We start from the raw sequence: 19,645 nt of genomic DNA, 5'->3' as shown, positions 1-19,645 counted from the left end.
GGCTACACTGGGCCTGCTGACTGTGATGTAGAGGGTCAAAGTTGACCCTCAGGTGCATTATGGGGTGAACCGAACTTCCGCAAAACGTTCGCGTGCGGCACCCGCACGCGAACCACCTAAGTTCGCGCGAACCACGTTCGCCGGCGAACCGTTCTGCCCAACTCTACTACAGACATACAGTAGATGTGAGTCTGTTCTATTCACTTCGATGTACCAGATGGAAACTTTATATGTTCATCTGTACACACAGTGCATAGACTGCATATATGTATTGCTACTTCTTTGGATAAAGACAATACGTGGCGAGTGCACCCGATGAAATCCACTATAACAACTTCAACGCTGGTGGTGCATCAACCAGATATGATTGCATAGGTTATTCATTTTTTTCAAAAGAGAGGGGTACAGATTCCAGGAGCAGCTCACCATCACTTTAAAAATACCATTTAATCCAACATCGTTAAAAAATGAAACAGCTGTACACACTGTTAAAAGTTATACTTATCAGACACATCAGTGAATATAGAGGTGCAGAGGATGAGTCGACGGCCGTTTCGCCCCCACTTAGGGCTTTCTCGAGACCGTTCGGTCTCGAGAAAGCCCTAAGTGGGGGCGAAACGGCCGTCGACTCATCCTCTGCACCTCTATATTCACTGATGTGTCTGATAAGTATAACTTTTAACAGTGTGTACAGCTGTTTCATTTTTTAACGATGTTGGATTAAATGGTATTTTTAAAGTGATGGTGAGCTGCTCCTGGAATCTGTACCCCTCTCTTTTGAAAAAAATATATGTATTGCTATTAAGACCTTTTTTATTTTTCGTCTGGAGGTGGTCTTGAAGCCTACGAGGGGGCATACATAAAGGTGCCTATTATAGGTAGAATATTTTCCTGAAATGTAATTACTCAATCAGATTTTTACTTGTACAGAAAACCGTATGTAGAGAATCAATGTGAAATACTACGGTTCATTGGAATAAATAATTTTGTTGATCGGATTGTTGGATTACACGATTGTATCTGAAGAGAAAAAAGTGCCCTAATTCCCACATTTTTGGGAACAATAGATGTCATTCTATTACTAATGCTGGGCATACATGGAGCGATAATGCGCCGGTATCGAGCCAACGCTTTCCCGCGGATCGGTCCCCGCCGGTGCTCCTTATCAGCCGCTCGATTCCCCGCTATTGTCCGCCCGCGGGGATAGAGCGGTGAATCTATCCGGCGGGTCACCGGACCTGTCGGATATTATCAATCGAGCCATCAGCGGCTCGATTGATAAGGCAAAAACTTGCCGTGTATGCCCAGCATTAGTCCCGCAAATCTGATCAAATTAACGCATCCGAGATAAATGTACTGTTAAGGTGGCCATACATCTAGCGAAGATGGGCAGATACGACCAAGAGACAAATCTCTCTGATCAGAGAGAAATCTGTTAGCTGCCTGTACTCTGCAGGCCGATTCCTGATTGTTTTCAGCATGAAACCTTGTGGAATTGGCCAGCAAAAGAGAGGCTCCACACAGTCTGTGGCAAAATCCTAAAACTTGCAGTTTTATTGAATCTGGTAAAAACGGCAATAGCCAGAACTGACAAGTTTTGGACAGGCAATGGCCCTCAATCATAGCCCTGGTGCTATGTGCTATGTTAACCACCCTGAACGTCTATTAGATCGTCCAGAGCAGCGGCGCAGCACTTTTTTTTTTTTTTTATTAAATCATGTAGCTAGCCTAGCTACATGATAGCCGCTGTGCAGAGGCATCCCCCCACCCCTTCCGATCGCCTCCGGCGGTCAGAGCAAACAGGAAATCCCGTTCAGAACGGGATTTCCTGTTTGGTTTCCCCCGTCGCCATGGCAACGATCGGAATGATGCAGTCGACGTCATGGCGTCGGAGGGAGTCCCGATCCACCCCTTAGCGCGCTGCCTTTCGCTGATGGGCCAGGCTGCGCATGGGGTCTCGGGGGGGCCTTTCTTCTTTTGCTGGTCGTTCGGATTTGAGTCGCCTGGCCTCTGCACTGCCCTGGTGATTGGAGGTTGAACGGAGTCCACTGTGCTTCCTTGTGGGATTTGGCCTAGTGACTGACTATTCTGCCTCGGAAGGTTCCCCAAAGTCTCTTTTTTTTGGGGGGGGGGGTCGTCGGGGAGGAGTGTACGCGAATCAGAAGCAGGCATGTGAGCTGCCCTCATGATCTTTACGCCACTGGAGTCACCGTTGCCTGGCTTGTGGTTACACACTTTACTGTCCTGCAGACAGTGGTTGTTGAGCAATGTTATTTGCACTGCCGTGCACAAAGATTACTAGCATTTGCAACAGGAGCGCTCCTTTGGTGTATTAACTTTTTACTAAAATATCACGCTATAAAAGTTACTTACAGTGTATGGAGAACAAATGCGCATCTCAGGCCTGCCAGCCGACCTCTACAGCCCTGTGCTTGGCCAAAGCAACAGGTGCGGTGTCTTTCAGCGTGGAGCGGGTTGCGGTGGGCGGGGCTTGTTCACGCTGGAGCCGTCTGACGCCACGATGCGTTTTCGGCGCTGACCACGCCTTTGTCGGGTCTGACCAAAGGAGCACTCCTGTTTCTTCTACCGTTTTTGTACAGTCTACTGGCACCACCCAGAGCAGCACCTCAAATACTGTGATGGTCATCCCAAGTTCGAGGGCAGTGCAGGAATTGCCCTTTCTATACTAGCATTTGCAATCTACTTGGCGCTGGGCTCAACACACTATGCATTGCCGGCTTGTGTTGTGATCTGGCTATGTGGTGTGAGGGTGGTCTCCATTGTAGGGCTTAGCCATTAGGTTGTAGAATTCCCCCCCCCCCCCCCGAGTTCATGCTTTTAGAGTTTGATATCCCCTGCTCTGTGGGAATATACGGATGTGGTGATTGGCTAATACATTTTTTTTATTTGATTACTGGTACATTTTTATAGAATGTTGTCAGCAATTTATCCAACTTTAAGCATTTTTTATTTTCTCCTAAGTGATGTTGCTACACAAGCTGAAAACTACAAACAACATATGGCGGAAATGGAAGAGCTTGTGAGGCAGAAGGAGTTGGAACAAGTGAGCCAAAGGGACAGCTTTAGCCAAAAAGTGGAGGAGCTACTGGCTAAAATGATGGAGCTGAGAGATGAGCATACCGTACAGCTTGAAGAAAAAGGTGCGCCGCTGTCTTATTGGAATTTGGCTTTAGGGAATTATTGTCCGGATGAGGCTTTTACATTGTTTTGTATCTTCTTTCAGAACAACTTCTCATTGAGAGCAAAGCAAGAGAGGAAAGTCTTAATGCTGATCTGGAAAAACTGCAACAGGAAATGAGCCAGAAAGATGAAGAGCACAAATCTATACTGAAGAGAGAGGAGGAGCTCAAAATACTTATAGAACAAGAGCAGGTAAATGTGTAAACGAGTAAGGGAATGTTTTTTTTTTTTTAATTCAGGCTCCTTTCACACTTCCAGCATTGCACAAACAAGGCCGCATCCCGTGGCAACACTTTTTAAGGATATTAAAAAGGGCTTCTAATAAGCTATTGGATTTCAGTTTTGCCACAAGAAAAGGAAGGACCATGTTATTCCAATGAACAGAAGTTCTTTCCTTTGGTTCAAACAAATTATTTGGAGTAAAACTGTTCTAGGATTCATCAGGAGAGTTTATAGAGTTTTCTCTCCTCCTCTGGCAACGGATATGTCGCTCTTCTCTAGAACCTATAAAGGACATCCGAGGTGAAAAAAAAGGAAAAACAATTTATATCTATCCTCCATCTCCTAAAATTTTTTTTTTTTTTTTTCACTGGCCTCAATTCACTAAGCTTATCTCCTGTCTTTAGTAATGTTTTTAGAGTTATCACCATGGTGATGAGGCATGTAGTATTCAGGAAACATTTTACCTCAGGCAAACCTAAAGTTCTCCTCTGTCTTTAAGTTGAGGTGAAATCTCTAAAGTTAACCTCCTTGCCGTTCTGATTCTTTCCAGATTTTAGGGTCTAAAAGAGGTGCAATTTTTTTCCACTCTTTGAGACCCTAAAACCTGAAAAAAATATTCTGGCAGGGAGATCTGCAGCAGAATACAAAATTTACCTTCCTGGGCTCCTGCGCTGCAGTTTTCTCTTTGACCACAAGATGGCGCTAATATACATATAAACAAACTTCTGTATATTTCTCTAATATGGAGAAGTTCGTTTTAAATATTAGCCCCGCCCCGATGACGTCACGCCGCTCCTCTGCTCCAATTGGCCGCCGGATCCACGGAAAAATAGCTGGGACATGGGGATCCCGGCGGCCAGGGAAAGACCCCACACTGCCGGGGAGAGAGGCTGGAGTCCCGCTGCGCAGCACGATCGCGCGCGGGACTCCACAACTACTGGTAAAGCGCTGCACTCCCTACCCAGACCTGAGCTCGGGATCACCGCTAACAGATTCTTTTTTTTTCTACTCCGAGCTCAGGTCGGGAAAACCGGCAAGGTTAACTCTTCAATCCATAAAATAACTAAAGTTAGACAGGCTGTTAACTGCATGTGAAAATAACTACAGAGGAGGTAACTTTGGTGGCAAGCTTTTTCTCTTGCCTTATCTCCAGCATGATCTTAGTGAATTGAGGCCATTGCCTCTGCTCAATGACACCTTCATTGAAGTATGCTAGAGCTCAAATCTATGAATTAATAAGTTTTTATCTTTCCTGCTCCAGGAAGCAATTTACTGACAGTAAAAGTATTTTCAATGTATTCTGAAAGTATTTTATGGCTGTAATTGCTTATCAATGAGGGTTATGCTATAGTCCCACCCAGTCAGAAACTGTCACTTGCATACCTGATGTTTAACTGTTTCAGGCAGAGAAAAACAAAAGAACGCAGCCAAGTTATTTGTGTGCTAGGCACTGTACATACACATAATATCTCATCATGTCACCTCGGTTGTCCGTTAAAGGGAACCTGAAGCAAGAGGTATATAGAGGCTGCCATATTTATTTCATTTTAATCAATACCACAGTGTTCTCTCCAGAATTTTTTTCCAGCCGGTTGGTATGAAAAAGTATCAAAGTGGAGCGCAACGGGATAATGCAACAAGATCTGTGCAACTCTGCTTACAGCATAGGATGAGGAGGCAAGCTGATGACAGCCGGATGCTTGCCAAATTTAGCCAGGTGGTGCAACCAGCTAAAAAAGCCTGGGGAGAACACTGATACCAGTTGACTGGCTGTCCTGCTGATCTTTTATGCATCAGTAGTGTCTAACACCCCTGAAACAAACATGCTGCTAATCTTGTCAGATTTTTATCAGAAACTTCTGATCTGCATGCTTGTTCAGGGTCGATGGATAAAAGTATTAGGGGTAGAGGATCAGCAAGACAGCAAAGCAACTGGTATTTAAAAAGAAATAAATTGGGCAGCCACCATATCACTCACCCTTCATGTTCCCTGTGCATGGCAGTTAGGGACCGGAAAGATTCAGGTACCATTGCACAACCGTTACTTTTTGTGCAGGACCCTTTGGAAAACCCCTTGTAAGGCATTTCTTTAATTTCTAGGAGATTTCTAAGGCCATACACCTGGAACTGCAGAAGGTACAGGAGGAAATGACGACAGAGAGGAAACTATTAGAGGAGGAACTAGAGGAAACCATATCTGAGCTTGATCAGATGGAGAAGGATGAAGAGAGGGCGGGGAGGATCATTGCACAACTGGAGGAAGAGAACAAGCAGATGGCAGAGGAACTCGCTCATCTAGAGGAGACTCTTAAAGGGTATTTTGAATGGAATTGGAAAACTGAAATGCATACAGACTTCTGAACATTAGTGAGGCAATAGAGGTTACTAAGATTCCCCCCCAACTTGCATGCAAATTTAATGCAGTTTTGTTTTAAGCTTGAAATTGGAAGAATGAAATGCACTTCATGTTGTATGCAGCTTGGGGTTGTCACACTGCACGGTCTACTCCATAGGGGCTGTTTGTGATCCGCCTAGTGTCTGTTTTAAAAAGGGTACCTAGGCTTAAAGGGATACTGTAGGGGGGTCGGGGGAAAATGAGCTGAACTTACCCGGGGCTTCTAATGGTCCCCCGCAGACATCCTGTGCCCGCGCAGCCGCTCACCGATGCTCTGGCCCCGCCTCCGGTTCACTTCTGGAATTTCTGACTTTAAAGTCAGAAAACCACTGCGCCTGCGTTGCCGTGTCCTCGATCCCGCTGATGTCATCAAGAGCACACAGTGAAGGCCCAGTATGGTCTGTGTCTGCGCAGTACACTCCTGGTGACATCAGCGGGAGTGAGGACACGGCAACGCAGGCGCAGTGGTTTTCTGACTTTAAAGTCAGAAATTCAAGAAGTGAACTGGAGGCGGGGCCGGAGCATTGGGTAGTGGCTGCGCCAACACAGGATGTCTGCGGGGGACCATTAGATGCCCCGGGTAAGTTCAGCTCATTTTCCCCCGACCCCCCTACAGTATCCCTTTAAAGAGACTGAAGTCTCCTAAAGATCATCTTTTTATTTCTAAAAGGTCTTTAACATGATGGCCCTAACTAAAACGCTGCATCCCCGTGGCTGTAAACTAACTAAATCCCCCCCAACTCCCCGGGGGGCAATCCGGACAGCGCTTCTGTGAGAGGCAGAGCTTTCAGCCGAAACTCTGCCTCCATGCGGGTCTATCAGCGCCGGATTGCCGCCTCCGCCCGCCCCTCTGTCTTCCTTCACTGAGAGGGGCGGGGAGAGGCGGAGATAGCCGCTGATAGACATGCATGGAGGCAGAGCTGCGGCTGAAAGCTCTGCCTCCTACAGCAGCAAAATCCACGACCAAGAAAGTTGTGGATTTTGCAGGGGGGAGTTAGGGGGGATTTAGTTAGATTACTGCTGCGGGGATGCAGCATTTTAGGTCTTAGGGCTATGATAAAGACATTTTTGAAATAAAAAGATGATTTTTATGAGACTTCAGTGTCTCTTTAAGAAAAGACAGAGCCTGTAATGACCGCGACTGTCAGTGGGGGGGGGTGTGTCAGAGTTAAATACATACCTGTCCTGACATTAAGGCACAGGTGATGCTCCGCCCCCTCCTTGGCAGTGAGGCGGTGGCCATCTTTCTGAATACTGCTGAAGCACTTTGGAAAACTCAGCCTGCAGGGCCTCGGCTGGCCACCAATCAGGCTAGGGGTGGGCGGTGTGCAGAGCCCCTACGACCAATTTTTTGGGGGGGAAAACTCACCATGGCCCCCCAACCCCATCCTCTTTTTTAGGGCTTATTCACACTACAAGAGCTTTTCTAAGCGCTTTGTGATTTTAAAAGCTCTTGCTAATGTTCTCCTATGTGTGTTCACACTGAAGCGATGTGATTTTGTTAAAATCCCCCTTAGCATTGCATTAGCAAGAGCTTTTAAAATCTCTAGCGTTTAAAAAGCTCTTGTAGTGTGCACCAGCTCTTATTCAGACAGAGCCTGTCATAACGGGCTCCATCATTTTTGCTTTAGGTACTGTTTAAATAAATGTCACCACGAATATCACTTACACCACACAGATGTTGGTAAATGCTGTTCTAATTCATTATCCATTTCCTCCCTTCACTTTTTTAGGAAAAACGCGGAGCTTGACAGGGTGAAAGAACAACACAGGAAGAAAATATTACAGCTGAAGGAAGAATTCAGTTATGCACAAACTAAACTTGCTGAACATGAAAGGTATCTATTGTGTGTCCTTGTTGGAGATCATTGCTGGCATATGAGGTTTGAGGATTTGTGCTAAAACTTTTTTTTTTTATGTTTTTCCATATAGTTTTAAGACTTCGACCTCAAAAGAAATGGACTCCTTGATGCAGACAAATGCATCTCTTATGGACAACATTACCCAGTTGGAAATGGATAAGACAACTCTGGAACAAAAGCTGGAACAACAATCAAAAACAAGTGAAGCGTTGGAACAGCAAGTTTGTAAACTCAAGCAAGAATCTTCTGAAGCCGAGGAAAGCTTTAAACAAAGACTGTTTGAGCTCCAGGAAACCTCAACAAAAACTATAGGAAGACTGGAGCAAGAGCTTAGTGAGTTAAAAGAGGCTTCTTCCAAAGTGAAGGAAGAATTGGAGCAGCAGATTTCAGAGCTTCATGAAACCTCCGGTAAAACAAGAGCGGGACTGGAGAGACAACTTCAAGAGCTCCAAGAGAACTCTGCCAGGACAAAGGAGGAAATGGAGAAGAAGTTTCTTCAACTCCAAGAAACCTCAGATGATGTGAGAAGTAGTTTAGAAAAACAGCTGTCTGAGCTTCGTGAATCCTCAGCTGCAACTAGCCAAGCATTCGAGCAACAGCTTCTTGAACAACAGAAGACCTCAATCAAAATGAAAGAAGAGTGGGAACACCAGCTTCTTGACCTAGAGGAGAAATCTTCAAAAGAAAATAAAACATTACAAGATCAACTTCAAGATCTTCAAGCAACAAAACAATCATTAGAGCAGCATCTTCTTGACCAGATGGAGACCTCCAGTGAAGTAAAGGCAGAGTTGGAACATCGACTTTTAGAGCTAGAGGCGAAATCTTCAAAAATGAATGCATTAGAGGGCCAGCTTCAAGACCTCCAAGCAGCAAATGGTGCATTAGAAAAGCAACTTATTGATGCCCAGGAGACGTCTGTCAAAACAACGGCATTGGAGCAGAAGCTTTTTGAACTCCGAGAAGTAAATCAAGACCTAGAACAGCAGCTTGTTGAGATAAAAATTTCCTCAGAGAAAACACAGAAGCAGCTACAACAGCAGCTTCTTGACTTCCAAGAAACTACAACACAAACAAGAGAAGAGTTGGAGCTACAAATTGTTGAACTTAAGACCTCCTCTGTCAAAACACAGGAGACTTTAGAAAAGAAACTCCTTCAGGTGAAAGAGGCTTCCTCCAAAACAGAGTTTGAATTGGAGCTGCAAGTACTTGAGCTACAGCAGGAACTGGCTAAAACTAAGAATGTTGTAGATAAACAACTTCAAGAACTGCTGAGTGTAAACAAAGAAGTAAATGAGAAAGAATTGCAGGACCTGAAGCAAGCTTCAGAAAAGACAAAGCAAGAACTCGAGCAACAATTTCTCAAGCTGCAAGAGTACTCTATGAAGACGAAGGAAAACTTGGAGAATGAACTTCATGAAGTTGTTGAGATATCAGCTAAAACCCAGGAAGAATTGCAGCAAAGGAATGCTGAATTAGAAAACTTAAGAACACAGTTTTATGAGCTACAAGAAAAATTTTCAAGGTACGATTTTGTTTGTGAGCTGTAGGAAAACCTGGTTGATGAACCTATCATGAGGTCTAATGTGGAGTAAGATCTATCTTCTTGCCTACTAGAATTTACTTGTGCAAAGATGTGTGCTTAAAATGGCATCTAATTGCGTCTTAAAGGATACCCGAAGTGACATGAGATAGACTTGGATATGTACAGTGCCTAGAACACCAATAACAATGCTGTGATCCTTTCTTTCTTTTCCTGAAAGCGTTAAATATCAGGTATGTAAGTGGCTGACTCAGTCCTGACTCAGACAGGAAGTGACTACAGTGTGACCCTGACTGATAAGAAATTCCAACTATAAAACGCTTCCTAGCAGAAAATGGCTCCTGAGAGCAAGAAAGAGATAAAAAGGGGAATTTCTCATCAGTGAGGGTCACACTGTAGTCACTTCCTGTCTGAGGCAGGACTGAGTCAGCCACCTACATAACTGATATTTAATTATTTCAGGCAGTGAAAGAAATAAAGAACACAGCATAGTTATTTTTGTGCTAGGCACTGTACATCCACGTCTATCTCATCATGTCACTTCGGGTATCCTTTAAAAAATATAACTTGGAGTGCATATACACATCAAATTGATTACCTAATTTGATCATTTCCGTGTAGTATGAGAATTGTACACGATCTGTTGGCCCTCATACTATATGGAAGTGGTAAATTGGATGTGTGTACAAATCCAGCTTCTATTGGCCAATTTTACAACTTCTATGTAGTATGAGGACCAATTGATTTTGAACTATGAACAAATTGTATAGGTAGGCTCTCATACTACGTGAAGGTTACCAAAGAAAATTGGATGTGTATGCGCTCTTGATCTCCCTGGCGGGATGATTATTTCTGGATTTTAGGATCTAAAAGTGGTGCAATGTTTTTCACAAGCTTTTAGACCACAGGTGTTGAACTCCAGGCCTGGAGGGCCAGTTCCATGCCAGTGTTTAGGATTGACTGAGAATGAGAGGAATGTGTTCTACCTGATGAACCACACCTTTCCTGATTCAGACCCAGCAATTAATTTGAGCTGTGTCAAAAATGTGTGAGGACCCCGGCCCTCGCGGGACCGGTTTGACATCCCTGCTTTAGACCCTAAAAACAGGAAAAAAATCACAGCAGAGAGATCTGCAGCAGCCCCTGCACTTACTCACTGCAGAGAGAGCTGCAAATCTCCTTCCGAGTGACACTGTAACCCTAGTGTGAGGTTGACTTCTGTCGTCGTGACTACAAATTCTGATCTCACTCGCGGGATCCAGAGCCTACGAGAACCGGAAGAATGGCTGCTGCGTCTGGACCCCAGGAGAGGTGAGTTGAAACTCTGCTCCCTGTATCTCCCAGCAGCTACCCTAAGTCAGACGGGAACCAGCAGGATTACCGCTCCTGGCTGCTTTTTTTCCCCACCCAGAGTCTGATTCGGGGTTACCACTAGGAAGGTTAACCCTGGTATACCCCTTAAATTTTAAAAGGCCAATTACTAACCACACTTTTTTTTTTTTTTTTTTTCCTATAGTATGACTATTTACCTACACAATCTGCTCATAGTATGTTACCCTCCTACTACATGGAGGTGGTAAAATTGACCATTCAAAATTGAAGTTATGCACCTGGCTTTAGTCTTTTTTTTTGAAGGAAAACTGAGTTGCTAATCGGTTATTCAGTTCCTGGCTTTGCTTGGAGGTTACATCTGGTCAGAGCAGTAATAGGTTGTTTTATACTACAGTCCACTGGTTTGCTAAATTCTTCCCATTTATTTTTCTTTCTTAGGAAGCAGCTTGACGATGATACTAATCTGCAAGAGGCCAGCAAGTGGCGTACCTTATTTGAGGAGTTACAAAATAAAGTTAGACCTTTCCAGGTGAGCAACACTTACCGTATATACTCGCATATAAGCCGACCCCCCCCCCCCCCCAACTTTTACCTAAAAAAACAGGGGAAAATGACCCCCCATATAAGCCGGGGATAGGAAATGTGGATTGGTGCAGGCCGCGTGATTCCCCCCCCCCCCCCATTGTGTCCCAGTATAGCTAGTATAGTGCCCCAGTATAGCTAGCATAGTGCCCCAGTATTGGTAGGTAGTGCCCCAGTAGAGCTAGTAAAGTGCCCAGTATAGCTATCCGCCCGGTCCCTCCCTCCGCGGCCGCCGCTGCTATTACCTGTTCAGCCGGCGGCCGCTTCCTCTAATCCGGGTGCCCCTCTCGCTCTGCTCTCCATAATGCCTATAAGTGTATCACAGCAGCGCTGCCGGCGCTGCTGCTGTGACGAGGCAGGAGAGAACAGTTCCCCTGGTAACGGCGTGTAAATTTTTAACCTCTTAGCAGCTTTGATTGAGTCATCTTGTGTACATTAAAGGGACCTTGAGCAGTGCAAGAAAAATAAAACGGCACTTACCTGGGGCCAGGGATGATCTCCGACCTTAACCACATAAGGACCAGCCTATTTTCTTGATATCGGTGCTGCGTGGGTTCTCCAACCTGCAGCACCGATCAGGATTTAGCCAGGGCGATCAGACTTCCCCCTCCCCATGCGTTTCCATGCTATACCACTAACGATCCGCCGACGCCTATCGGCGTTAGGCGGTCGTTAAGTGGTTAATCACAAGTGATTACTCGTGATTCAAATGAGGATTAATTACAGCAGCTGAGCGGCAGGGATTGGAAGGGTTCTTTGCCCATAAATCCACATCCTCCCTGCGCTCCATATAGGTCCATGTGTCCTAATAGTAGCGTTCCAAGCCTCGCTGCCATCACTTCCCCTTTTTTTTTTTTCCCCTCTTTTTTTCCTTGCACTGCTCAGGGTCCCTTGGGACTTGGGGTAGGGCTGCTATACCAGGCTAAAACTAGAGCAGATCCTGCGTCCAGATCAGGTAATTATCAAGCGTCCCCAGGCCACTCTACATTAGACTGCAGGACGCACACTTGCAGGCTGGGGAGGCACAAAAGAAAGTGGCACGGCATTGCATGTAAAAATGGCTGGAAAATGGTTAAGGCCTTAAAAGACCAACATCACAAGAAAGTGAAAAATTTGAAATACTTACATATAGGATCTGTATTTGGCCCAGAGTAAAATGCACTATTTAGTATTTATATAGCGCCAACATCTTCTGCAGTGCTGTATAGAGTATGTTGTCTTGTCGCAGCCCTGGCCACGCACATCTTTCTTTGCGCTCCAGCCCGCAAAAGCGTCCTGCTATTGGCGTAGGACGCTATTGCGGATGGCAACGTGAAGAAAGATAAGTGTGGCCAGGGCCCGCACAGTTGCCGTCAGCGGTAAACTAGCTGGTGGCGGGAGAACGAAGGATCGTGGAGGACGGGCGTGGGACAGGAAGGCTGCAAGGGGCTGGCAGAAGCCCCAGGTAAGTGAGGCACTTTGGGATTTATTTTAATTCTTCAGTTCAGTTTTAAATATTAGTAAGGAAAACGCCTGATCACGCTGGTCGCTGTAAGAGTCCTGTACGTTTGCAGTTCTCTAAAGAACGAACCATGTAATGCGCAGGGCACTTATGGCGACTTTCAACCAAAGTCGCTGGATTATTGGAGCGGCCAGAGGCACCACAGGGAGGGGGAGGAAGATGTAGCCGGGGGACCTCGCCAGGCTACAGGAGGCTGGAGGGAAGATCCAGGATTATTGGAGCGGCCAGGGGCACCACAGGGAGGGGGAGGAAGAGGTTGCCGGGGGACCTCGCCAGGCTACAGGAGGCTGGAGGGAAGATCCAGGATTATTGGAGCGGCCAGGGGCACCACAGGGAGGGGGAGGAAGAGGTCGCCGGGGGACCTCGCCAGGCTACAGGAGGCTGGAGGGAAGATCTAGGATTATTGGAGCGGCCAGAGGCACCACGGGAGGGAAGGGGGGGGGGGGGAGAGGTCGTCGGGGGACCTCGCCAGGCTACAGGAGGCTGGAGGGAAGATCCAGGTAAGTCTGGATTTCCTTTTTCCTTACTGTTCAGGGGGTCCCTTTTTAACTGTCCCTCTGAGTTGCACAGTCTAATCCCTACCATAATAATGTATGTATTTTGTGTAGTGTATGTATGGTAGTCAAGGGCCAGTTTATCTTTGTGTTTTGGGGATGTGGGAGGGAACCTGTGCCCGGGGTAAACCCACGCATACACAGGGGGAACATTCAAACTCCATGCAGATAGTGCCCTGCCTGTGACTTGAACTGGAGGCCCAGCACTGCAAGGCAAGAATGTTAACCACTATGCCACTGTGCTGCCCACTATACGTAACTAACTTTTTAGCACTTAGGAGTTTAGTCCAACCACAAAAACATTGTGTGTGTGGGGGATTCTTTTCAAGGAGTGCTTCCCTTGAATTTCCATAGTAACCCACTACTGGGAAATGTACCAATGTTCTAACACAGAGAATAGTATGAAAAGAGGGAAACTGTACAATAAAGCACAGAGGCCACAAGATGGCACCATTTAGCCCTCAGAAAAGGGATTAGAATGTAACATTCTGTACCTGTGGCGATTTTAAAAGAGAAGATACTTGTGTAAAGGTTATTGCACTTTCTTTTGTTTGTTTTTCCTGCCTGAAAGGGTTAACATTTAGATCTAGTAGAACTAGAACGTAACCCTCTACGATATGGAATTACGGCAAAAAAAAGTTGCCTGGCAAGGAACGGCCTCTTGAGAGTACGGCATGCATCAAAATTACGATGATGATCACGTTGCCTAGCAACTGGCAGGGGTGATCAGCACACAGGACAGTTGGAACTGTATCTCATGCTCCCTGTTGCCTCCTTTCAACCAAAAAGATGGCTGCCCCCATGAAATCAAACATTTGCCTGTTCTTTTAAAACAGGGTGGGTAAGAGATTATATTACCTATCTATTTTAATTAACACAACTAATGTAATTTAATGACAGTATGTTTGTTTAGGCTGAAGTTCCTCTTTAACAATTTTTTATTTATCTCAGCAACAACTGGATGCCTTTCAAGCAGAGAAGAACGCCTTACTTAATGAGAATGGAGCTGCACAGGATGAGCTGAATAAACTCAGTGAAGCCTACGCCAGGCTGCTTGGACACCAGAATCAAAAGCAGAAGATAAAACATGTTATTAAGCTTAAAGAGGAGAACACGCAGCTCAAGCAGGTCTGGTATAAGGTCCATATTTTCAAATGAACAGCAAGGGGGACCATTAAACCTTCCTTTTTATGGCAAACTAACACCCCATTCACTACTGCTCTGCAAACCAAATCCCTAGCAGAGAAATGTACCCAAATACTACCATTATTTATATCTCTTGAGTCACATGGAAAAGGTGCTTCCAATATATCAAATGTACATAGCGACCTTCTGGAAGGATGAGGAACTGCTGTGCTGCAGAAGGTCAGTTGAGGTGGAATGGTTAAAGACTTTCAGATGCACCTACTTATTAGTGGCTGGTTTTTTTTTTCTCATCACTGCAGTTCATGTGCCTGTTTGCCAAATTTGTGTCCTACCTTAAAGGGCAACTGAAGTGAGAACATGGAGGCTGACATTTTTATTTCCTTTTTAAACAATACCAGTTGCTTGACAGTTCTGCTGATCTATTTGCTTGCAGTAGTGTCTGAATCACACTAGCTAATCTTGTCAGATCTGACAGTAATGTCAAACACCTGATCTGCTGTATGCTTGTTCAGGGTCTATGGCTAAAAGTATTAGAGGCAGAGGATCAGCAGGATAGCCAGGTAACCAGTATTGCTTAAAGTGGATCCGAGATAAGCATTTATTAATTGCATAATTGTGTTCCTTTCCTTTTTGGATCCTCAAGCCAAATACTTTTTTTGTTTAGTTTGAATACTCTAATTCCCTATAAACTAAACAAGCCTCACCCACAGCTCCTTTTGTGCCTTGGCACTGTAGTAAGGGCTTATGGGAGCTCCGTCTGGGCAGGAGGAGGTTACTAGCCATTGATTTCAGAGGCAGAGGGGAGGAGGAGAGGGGACTGAATTTACACACAGGCAAGCTGATAGCATCTCCAGCCCTCAGCCTGTGACAGTGTGACAAACAGAACATGGCTGCCCTCATTGTATCACAGGAATAAATAATCATAAACTTTTGATATATAGAAAAGTTACTTGTTATAGTTTTTCATCTCTGATCCACTTTAAAAGGAAATAAATGTCAGCCTCCATATCCCTCTTGCTTCATTTGTCCTTTAACGAGTAGGGTGTGGTGTAAACGCCATGCTACCTCCCAGAAATCACTGCAGTAGGCCATGCCAGCCCTAGATGAGTTATAGTGTAACATTATTGAAATTTGGTGATTGCGGAGGAAAGCTCAAACTTGTGTGTAAGCAATCTAAAAATGAAATGTTTACTTTTAAAGGGTATTAAAGTGAATAAAAGATGGCAGTTAACTACTTTAAGACCGCCTCACGCCAATGGGCGTGACCACAGCGGCAGCCCCAGGACTGCCTAACGTCATTTGGCGTCAAGTCCTGGGGCTGTACTGTGCAGGAGATCGCGCGCAGGCTGCGCACGCATCTCCTGCTCGGGGGGGCTCCGCCCCACCCCGCCTTCAGTCTCCGAGCGGCATCCGCTGCTCGGGAGACTGTTAGACGGCGTGATCGCCGTCTATTTACATGTGATCGGCCTCAGCGCTGTACTGGGGACAGCCGTGTGACACGGCTGTCCCCTCCTGAGACTGGGGAGTGATCGGCTGTCATAGGCTGAAGCCTATGACAGCTGATTGGCTGGTAGGGGGAGGGAGCAAGCAGGGGAAAATAAAGTGACATTTATAAAAAAAAATTAAATATTTATAAAAAAAACTGTGGAGCGATCAGACCCCACCAACAGAGCTGTGTTGGGTGTGTGTGTGTGGGGGGGGGGGGGGGGTGTTTGAAATCACTCGTGTGCTGTGTTGTGCGGCCCTGCAGCTTGGCCTTAAAGCTGCAGTGGCCAATTTAGCAATAATTGGCCTGGTCTTTAGGGGGGTTTAACACTGCAGTCCTCAAGTGGTTACACTCAGCCCAGGGCTTCTTCCAGCTCCCTGATGTCCTAAAACAGGGCTGTCCAACTGGCGGCCCACTTGGCCCCCGGGCTGCACTCACATGTTCGCATGCTCGGACCATTTTTTTTGTCAGGCCCTCTCCTCTGGCAAGCTCACTTTCTGTTTTGTGCTTGGCTCCCCCACTCCGATACCAGGATATTGATGCTTTGCCTCTACAGCCAAAAAATCTGGTGCTAAACACACACCCTGCCCATGAAGTTGGGCAGCACTGTCCTAAAATGTAAGGATTCGGAAGAGGCTACATTAACAGGGAAAACTGGGATCATGTGTCAGGAAGTATTTCATTTGGGGAAGAAGTGAAGTATAAGAAAGGATGTTTTTTTTTTTTTTTTTTTTTTTTTTTTTTAGAAGTGGACTAAGCAAGGGTTGAGGATGAGGGTAAAGGTTAGGATTGGGGGGGGGGGGGGGGGGGGGCATATGGGCTGTTTGGATACTATGGGAATAGATGAACTAATTTTATTTTTGTTAAATGTAGGAAGTGTCTAAGCTGAGAGCTCAAGTAGCAAAGCACGCGCAAACTGAAAAACAGCTACAGGCCCGCCTGAATGACGTTCAGGGAGTAAAGCGGTTTGACCCAACCAAAGCATTCCAGCAGGACGTCAAGGAAAATGTTCATCCAAAAGTACCTCTGCGAGACGGTAAGACGCATCCAAGTGTTTTTGAACTGCATGAACTTGCATCAACTAGGAACTGGTATCGCATTGACAGTTCCTAGGCAGCTGCCCTCTGCCTGGCTTTTTGTGTGAGATGGTATTCTTGAGTACAAGGATCACAAAAACCCCAAGTAAACAGACCTGGTGCCCACTGGTATAGTATCGTTAAAAAATGACAAGTTATAATTCAGTATAAGCAGCTATACTCACAAGAATGGGTTGTAGATCCCTGCAACCACTGTACAAGCAGAGGGAAGTTAATGTCCTTGCTTGGTTTTCCAGGTCCTACCGGAAGCTGGATGGTTGCTCTCCTGGGTTTGTAGTTTGGGGGGGGGGGGGGGGGGGCAGGGGGGGATTAGGTTTATCTGGATACTTGTAAGGATGGAGGTGCCAGAGTGTTAAAAAAAAAGTGTATATACAGGTAGTCCCTGGTTAACGAACGAGATAGGAACTGTAGGTCCATTCTTAACCTGAATCTGTTGTTAAATTGGAACATTTGGCCCTACCTGTCCCTTGTACCTCCTCTGTGCTTCCAGTGTCCCCCTCTGTCTCCTCTGTACCTGCTTATACAAGTTTAAAACCCATTTTTTTTTTCTTTTAGTTTTTTGAGAAAATCCAATTTGAAATTATTTTTTTTTTTTTTACTTATTCCCATGGAAACACAGAATCCATGCCGTTTTTTGTATCGGCGGGTCGTTCGTAAGTCGGGCTTTCGTAAGTCCAGGAATACCTGTACCGGTAAACATCTAATAGTTAAAATAAGAATTAGAGGTATTCTCTTACCTCTCCTGGTGACAAAACACTAGTCGTACTGGAAATGTATTTGTTCTAAACATAAAATGGACAAAGCGTCTCACGAGTACTAGCCCGCTTCCTCAGGTCAATACACAGTGACTTGAAGCAAATAGGTTATGGGTTCCTCTGTTGTGTGAGATGAACAGAGCAGGAACCACAAACTTATAGCTGCACCAATCCATTGATGCTTTAATCTGTCATTTAAAGGGACTCCGAGCAGTGCAGAAACTATGGAAAGATGCATATCATTTTAAAGCTCTTTCTCCTTGTTCCAATGATATATAAACCACCGCCCTATGCCTTTTAGTTTTCGCTATTTTCGTGATTGAAATTGCCGTGGCCGCGATTTCAATCGCGAAAATAGAGAAAACTAAAAGGCGTAGGGCAACGATTTAGGTGTCGCCAGAAAGAGGAGAAAGAGAGCTTTAAAATGATATCCATCTTTCCATAGTTACATTGTATTACACAGGGCGACTTTTTCTGCTGAATGGAGCTGCTGACACTGGGGAAAGTGTCGTCCTGTGTAATACAAGTAACTATGGAAAGATGGATATCATTTTAAAGCTCTCTTTCTCCTCTTTCTGGCGACACCTAAATCGTCGCTCTACGCCTTTTAGTTTTCTTTATTTTCGCAATTGAAATCGCGGCCGTGGCAATTTCAATCACGAATATAGCGAAAACTAAAAGACGTAGGGCAGTGGTTTATATATCATTGGAAAGAGGAGTAAGAGAGCTTTAAAATGATATGCATCTTTCCATAGTTTCTGCACTGCTCGGAATCCCTTTAACTATGAATGGCGCTTTTCTATCAGCGGCAGTAGCTATTCATTGAACTCGGCGGGAAAACGCCGCCTCCCAGCTATTCAACGCTCCCGGGTGCGTTGAACCGCAATGCACCGAAACGCAGCGTCTGGTGTGAAAGGTAAAATGGAAGTCTATGGACTTTCATTTTACCTTTAACGCAAAGTTTGGAATTTAGTGTGAAAGAGCCCTCAGATCTACACATTAACACATGAGCACCTCAAAATCAGTACCCTCGTGGGATATTCTAAACTATGCAATGAAATTGGTGATCAAACACTGTAACGTATCATCACTAGACCTGTTGTATAATTTTATTTTTTTTTCTTGACAGGAAACCGAAATAAATGCTGAAGGAACGACTGTATAAACTGTATCTGTATATATTTTAATGTTTTAAACTGTATAACCTGGATTTCTTAATTGTATGATCATGTTTTAGTTTAATAAAAAATCATGTGAATATCTTGCTTACATTTGGATTGGATAAGCTGTTTCTATTCATCATATAAATATATATATATATTTTGTGTGTAATGTTTCTCTGTGCAATATACAGTTGTAATAAAGGTCTTATCTATATCTTATCTATAAAAACTGTGTGGATGAGTCATTTTGTAAATTGTTTTTAAATGGACTCCAAACACCTCCCATGGGCATGCCTTTAACCTGCCTGGCGTTCTATTAAGATCGCCAGGCAGGCTGCGGGAGGGTTTTTTTTTAATAAAAAAAAAACTATTTCATGCAGCCAACTGAAAGTTGGCTGCATGAAAGCCCACTAGAGGGCGCTCCGGAGGCGATCTTCCGATCGCCTCCGGCGCCCAGAATAAACAAGGAAGGCCGCAATGAGCGGCCTTCCTTGTTTTGCTTACATCGTCGCCATAGCGACGAGCGGAGTGACGTCATCGACGTCAGCCGACGTCCTGACGTCAGCCGCCTCCGATCCAGCCCTTAGCGCTGGCCGGAACTTTTTGTTCCGGCTACGCTGGGCTCAGGCGGCTAGGGGGGCCCTCTTTCGCCGCTGCTCGCGGCGGATCGCCGCAGAGCGGCGGCGATCAGGCAGCACACGCGGCTGGCAAAGTGCCGGCTGCGTGTGCTGCTTTTTATTTGAGCCAAATCGGCCCAGCAGGGCCTGAGCGGCAGGCTCCGGCGGTACTGGACGAGCTGAGCTCGT

At 45.4% G+C, this 19,645-nt stretch overlaps 1 protein-coding gene across 1 annotated transcript in view; it reads left to right on the top strand.

The window, feature by feature from the left end:
• Positions 1-19,068, top strand: part of HMMR (hyaluronan mediated motility receptor) — a 58,891-nt gene extending 39,823 nt beyond the window's left edge. Inside the window, exons 13-21 of the mRNA XM_068273031.1 lie at positions 2,983-3,161; positions 3,245-3,393; positions 5,524-5,738; positions 7,552-7,656; positions 7,751-9,205; positions 10,994-11,084; positions 14,144-14,320; positions 16,698-16,860; positions 18,806-19,068. Of these exons, the coding sequence (XP_068129132.1) occupies positions 2,983-3,161; positions 3,245-3,393; positions 5,524-5,738; positions 7,552-7,656; positions 7,751-9,205; positions 10,994-11,084; positions 14,144-14,320; positions 16,698-16,860; positions 18,806-18,825 (2,554 nt within the window). The 3' untranslated portion in view covers positions 18,826-19,068. The remainder of the gene's footprint in view (positions 1-2,982; positions 3,162-3,244; positions 3,394-5,523; positions 5,739-7,551; positions 7,657-7,750; positions 9,206-10,993; positions 11,085-14,143; positions 14,321-16,697; positions 16,861-18,805) is intronic.
• The last annotated feature ends 577 nt before the right edge of the window (positions 19,069-19,645 follow it).

This window comes from Hyperolius riggenbachi, chromosome 3 (genome assembly GCF_040937935.1).
Source record: "Hyperolius riggenbachi isolate aHypRig1 chromosome 3, aHypRig1.pri, whole genome shotgun sequence".
NCBI lineage: Eukaryota > Metazoa > Chordata > Amphibia > Anura > Hyperoliidae > Hyperolius > Hyperolius riggenbachi.
Note: the sequence above shows the minus strand (reverse complement) of the source record. Positions and strands in the feature narration are given on the sequence as shown.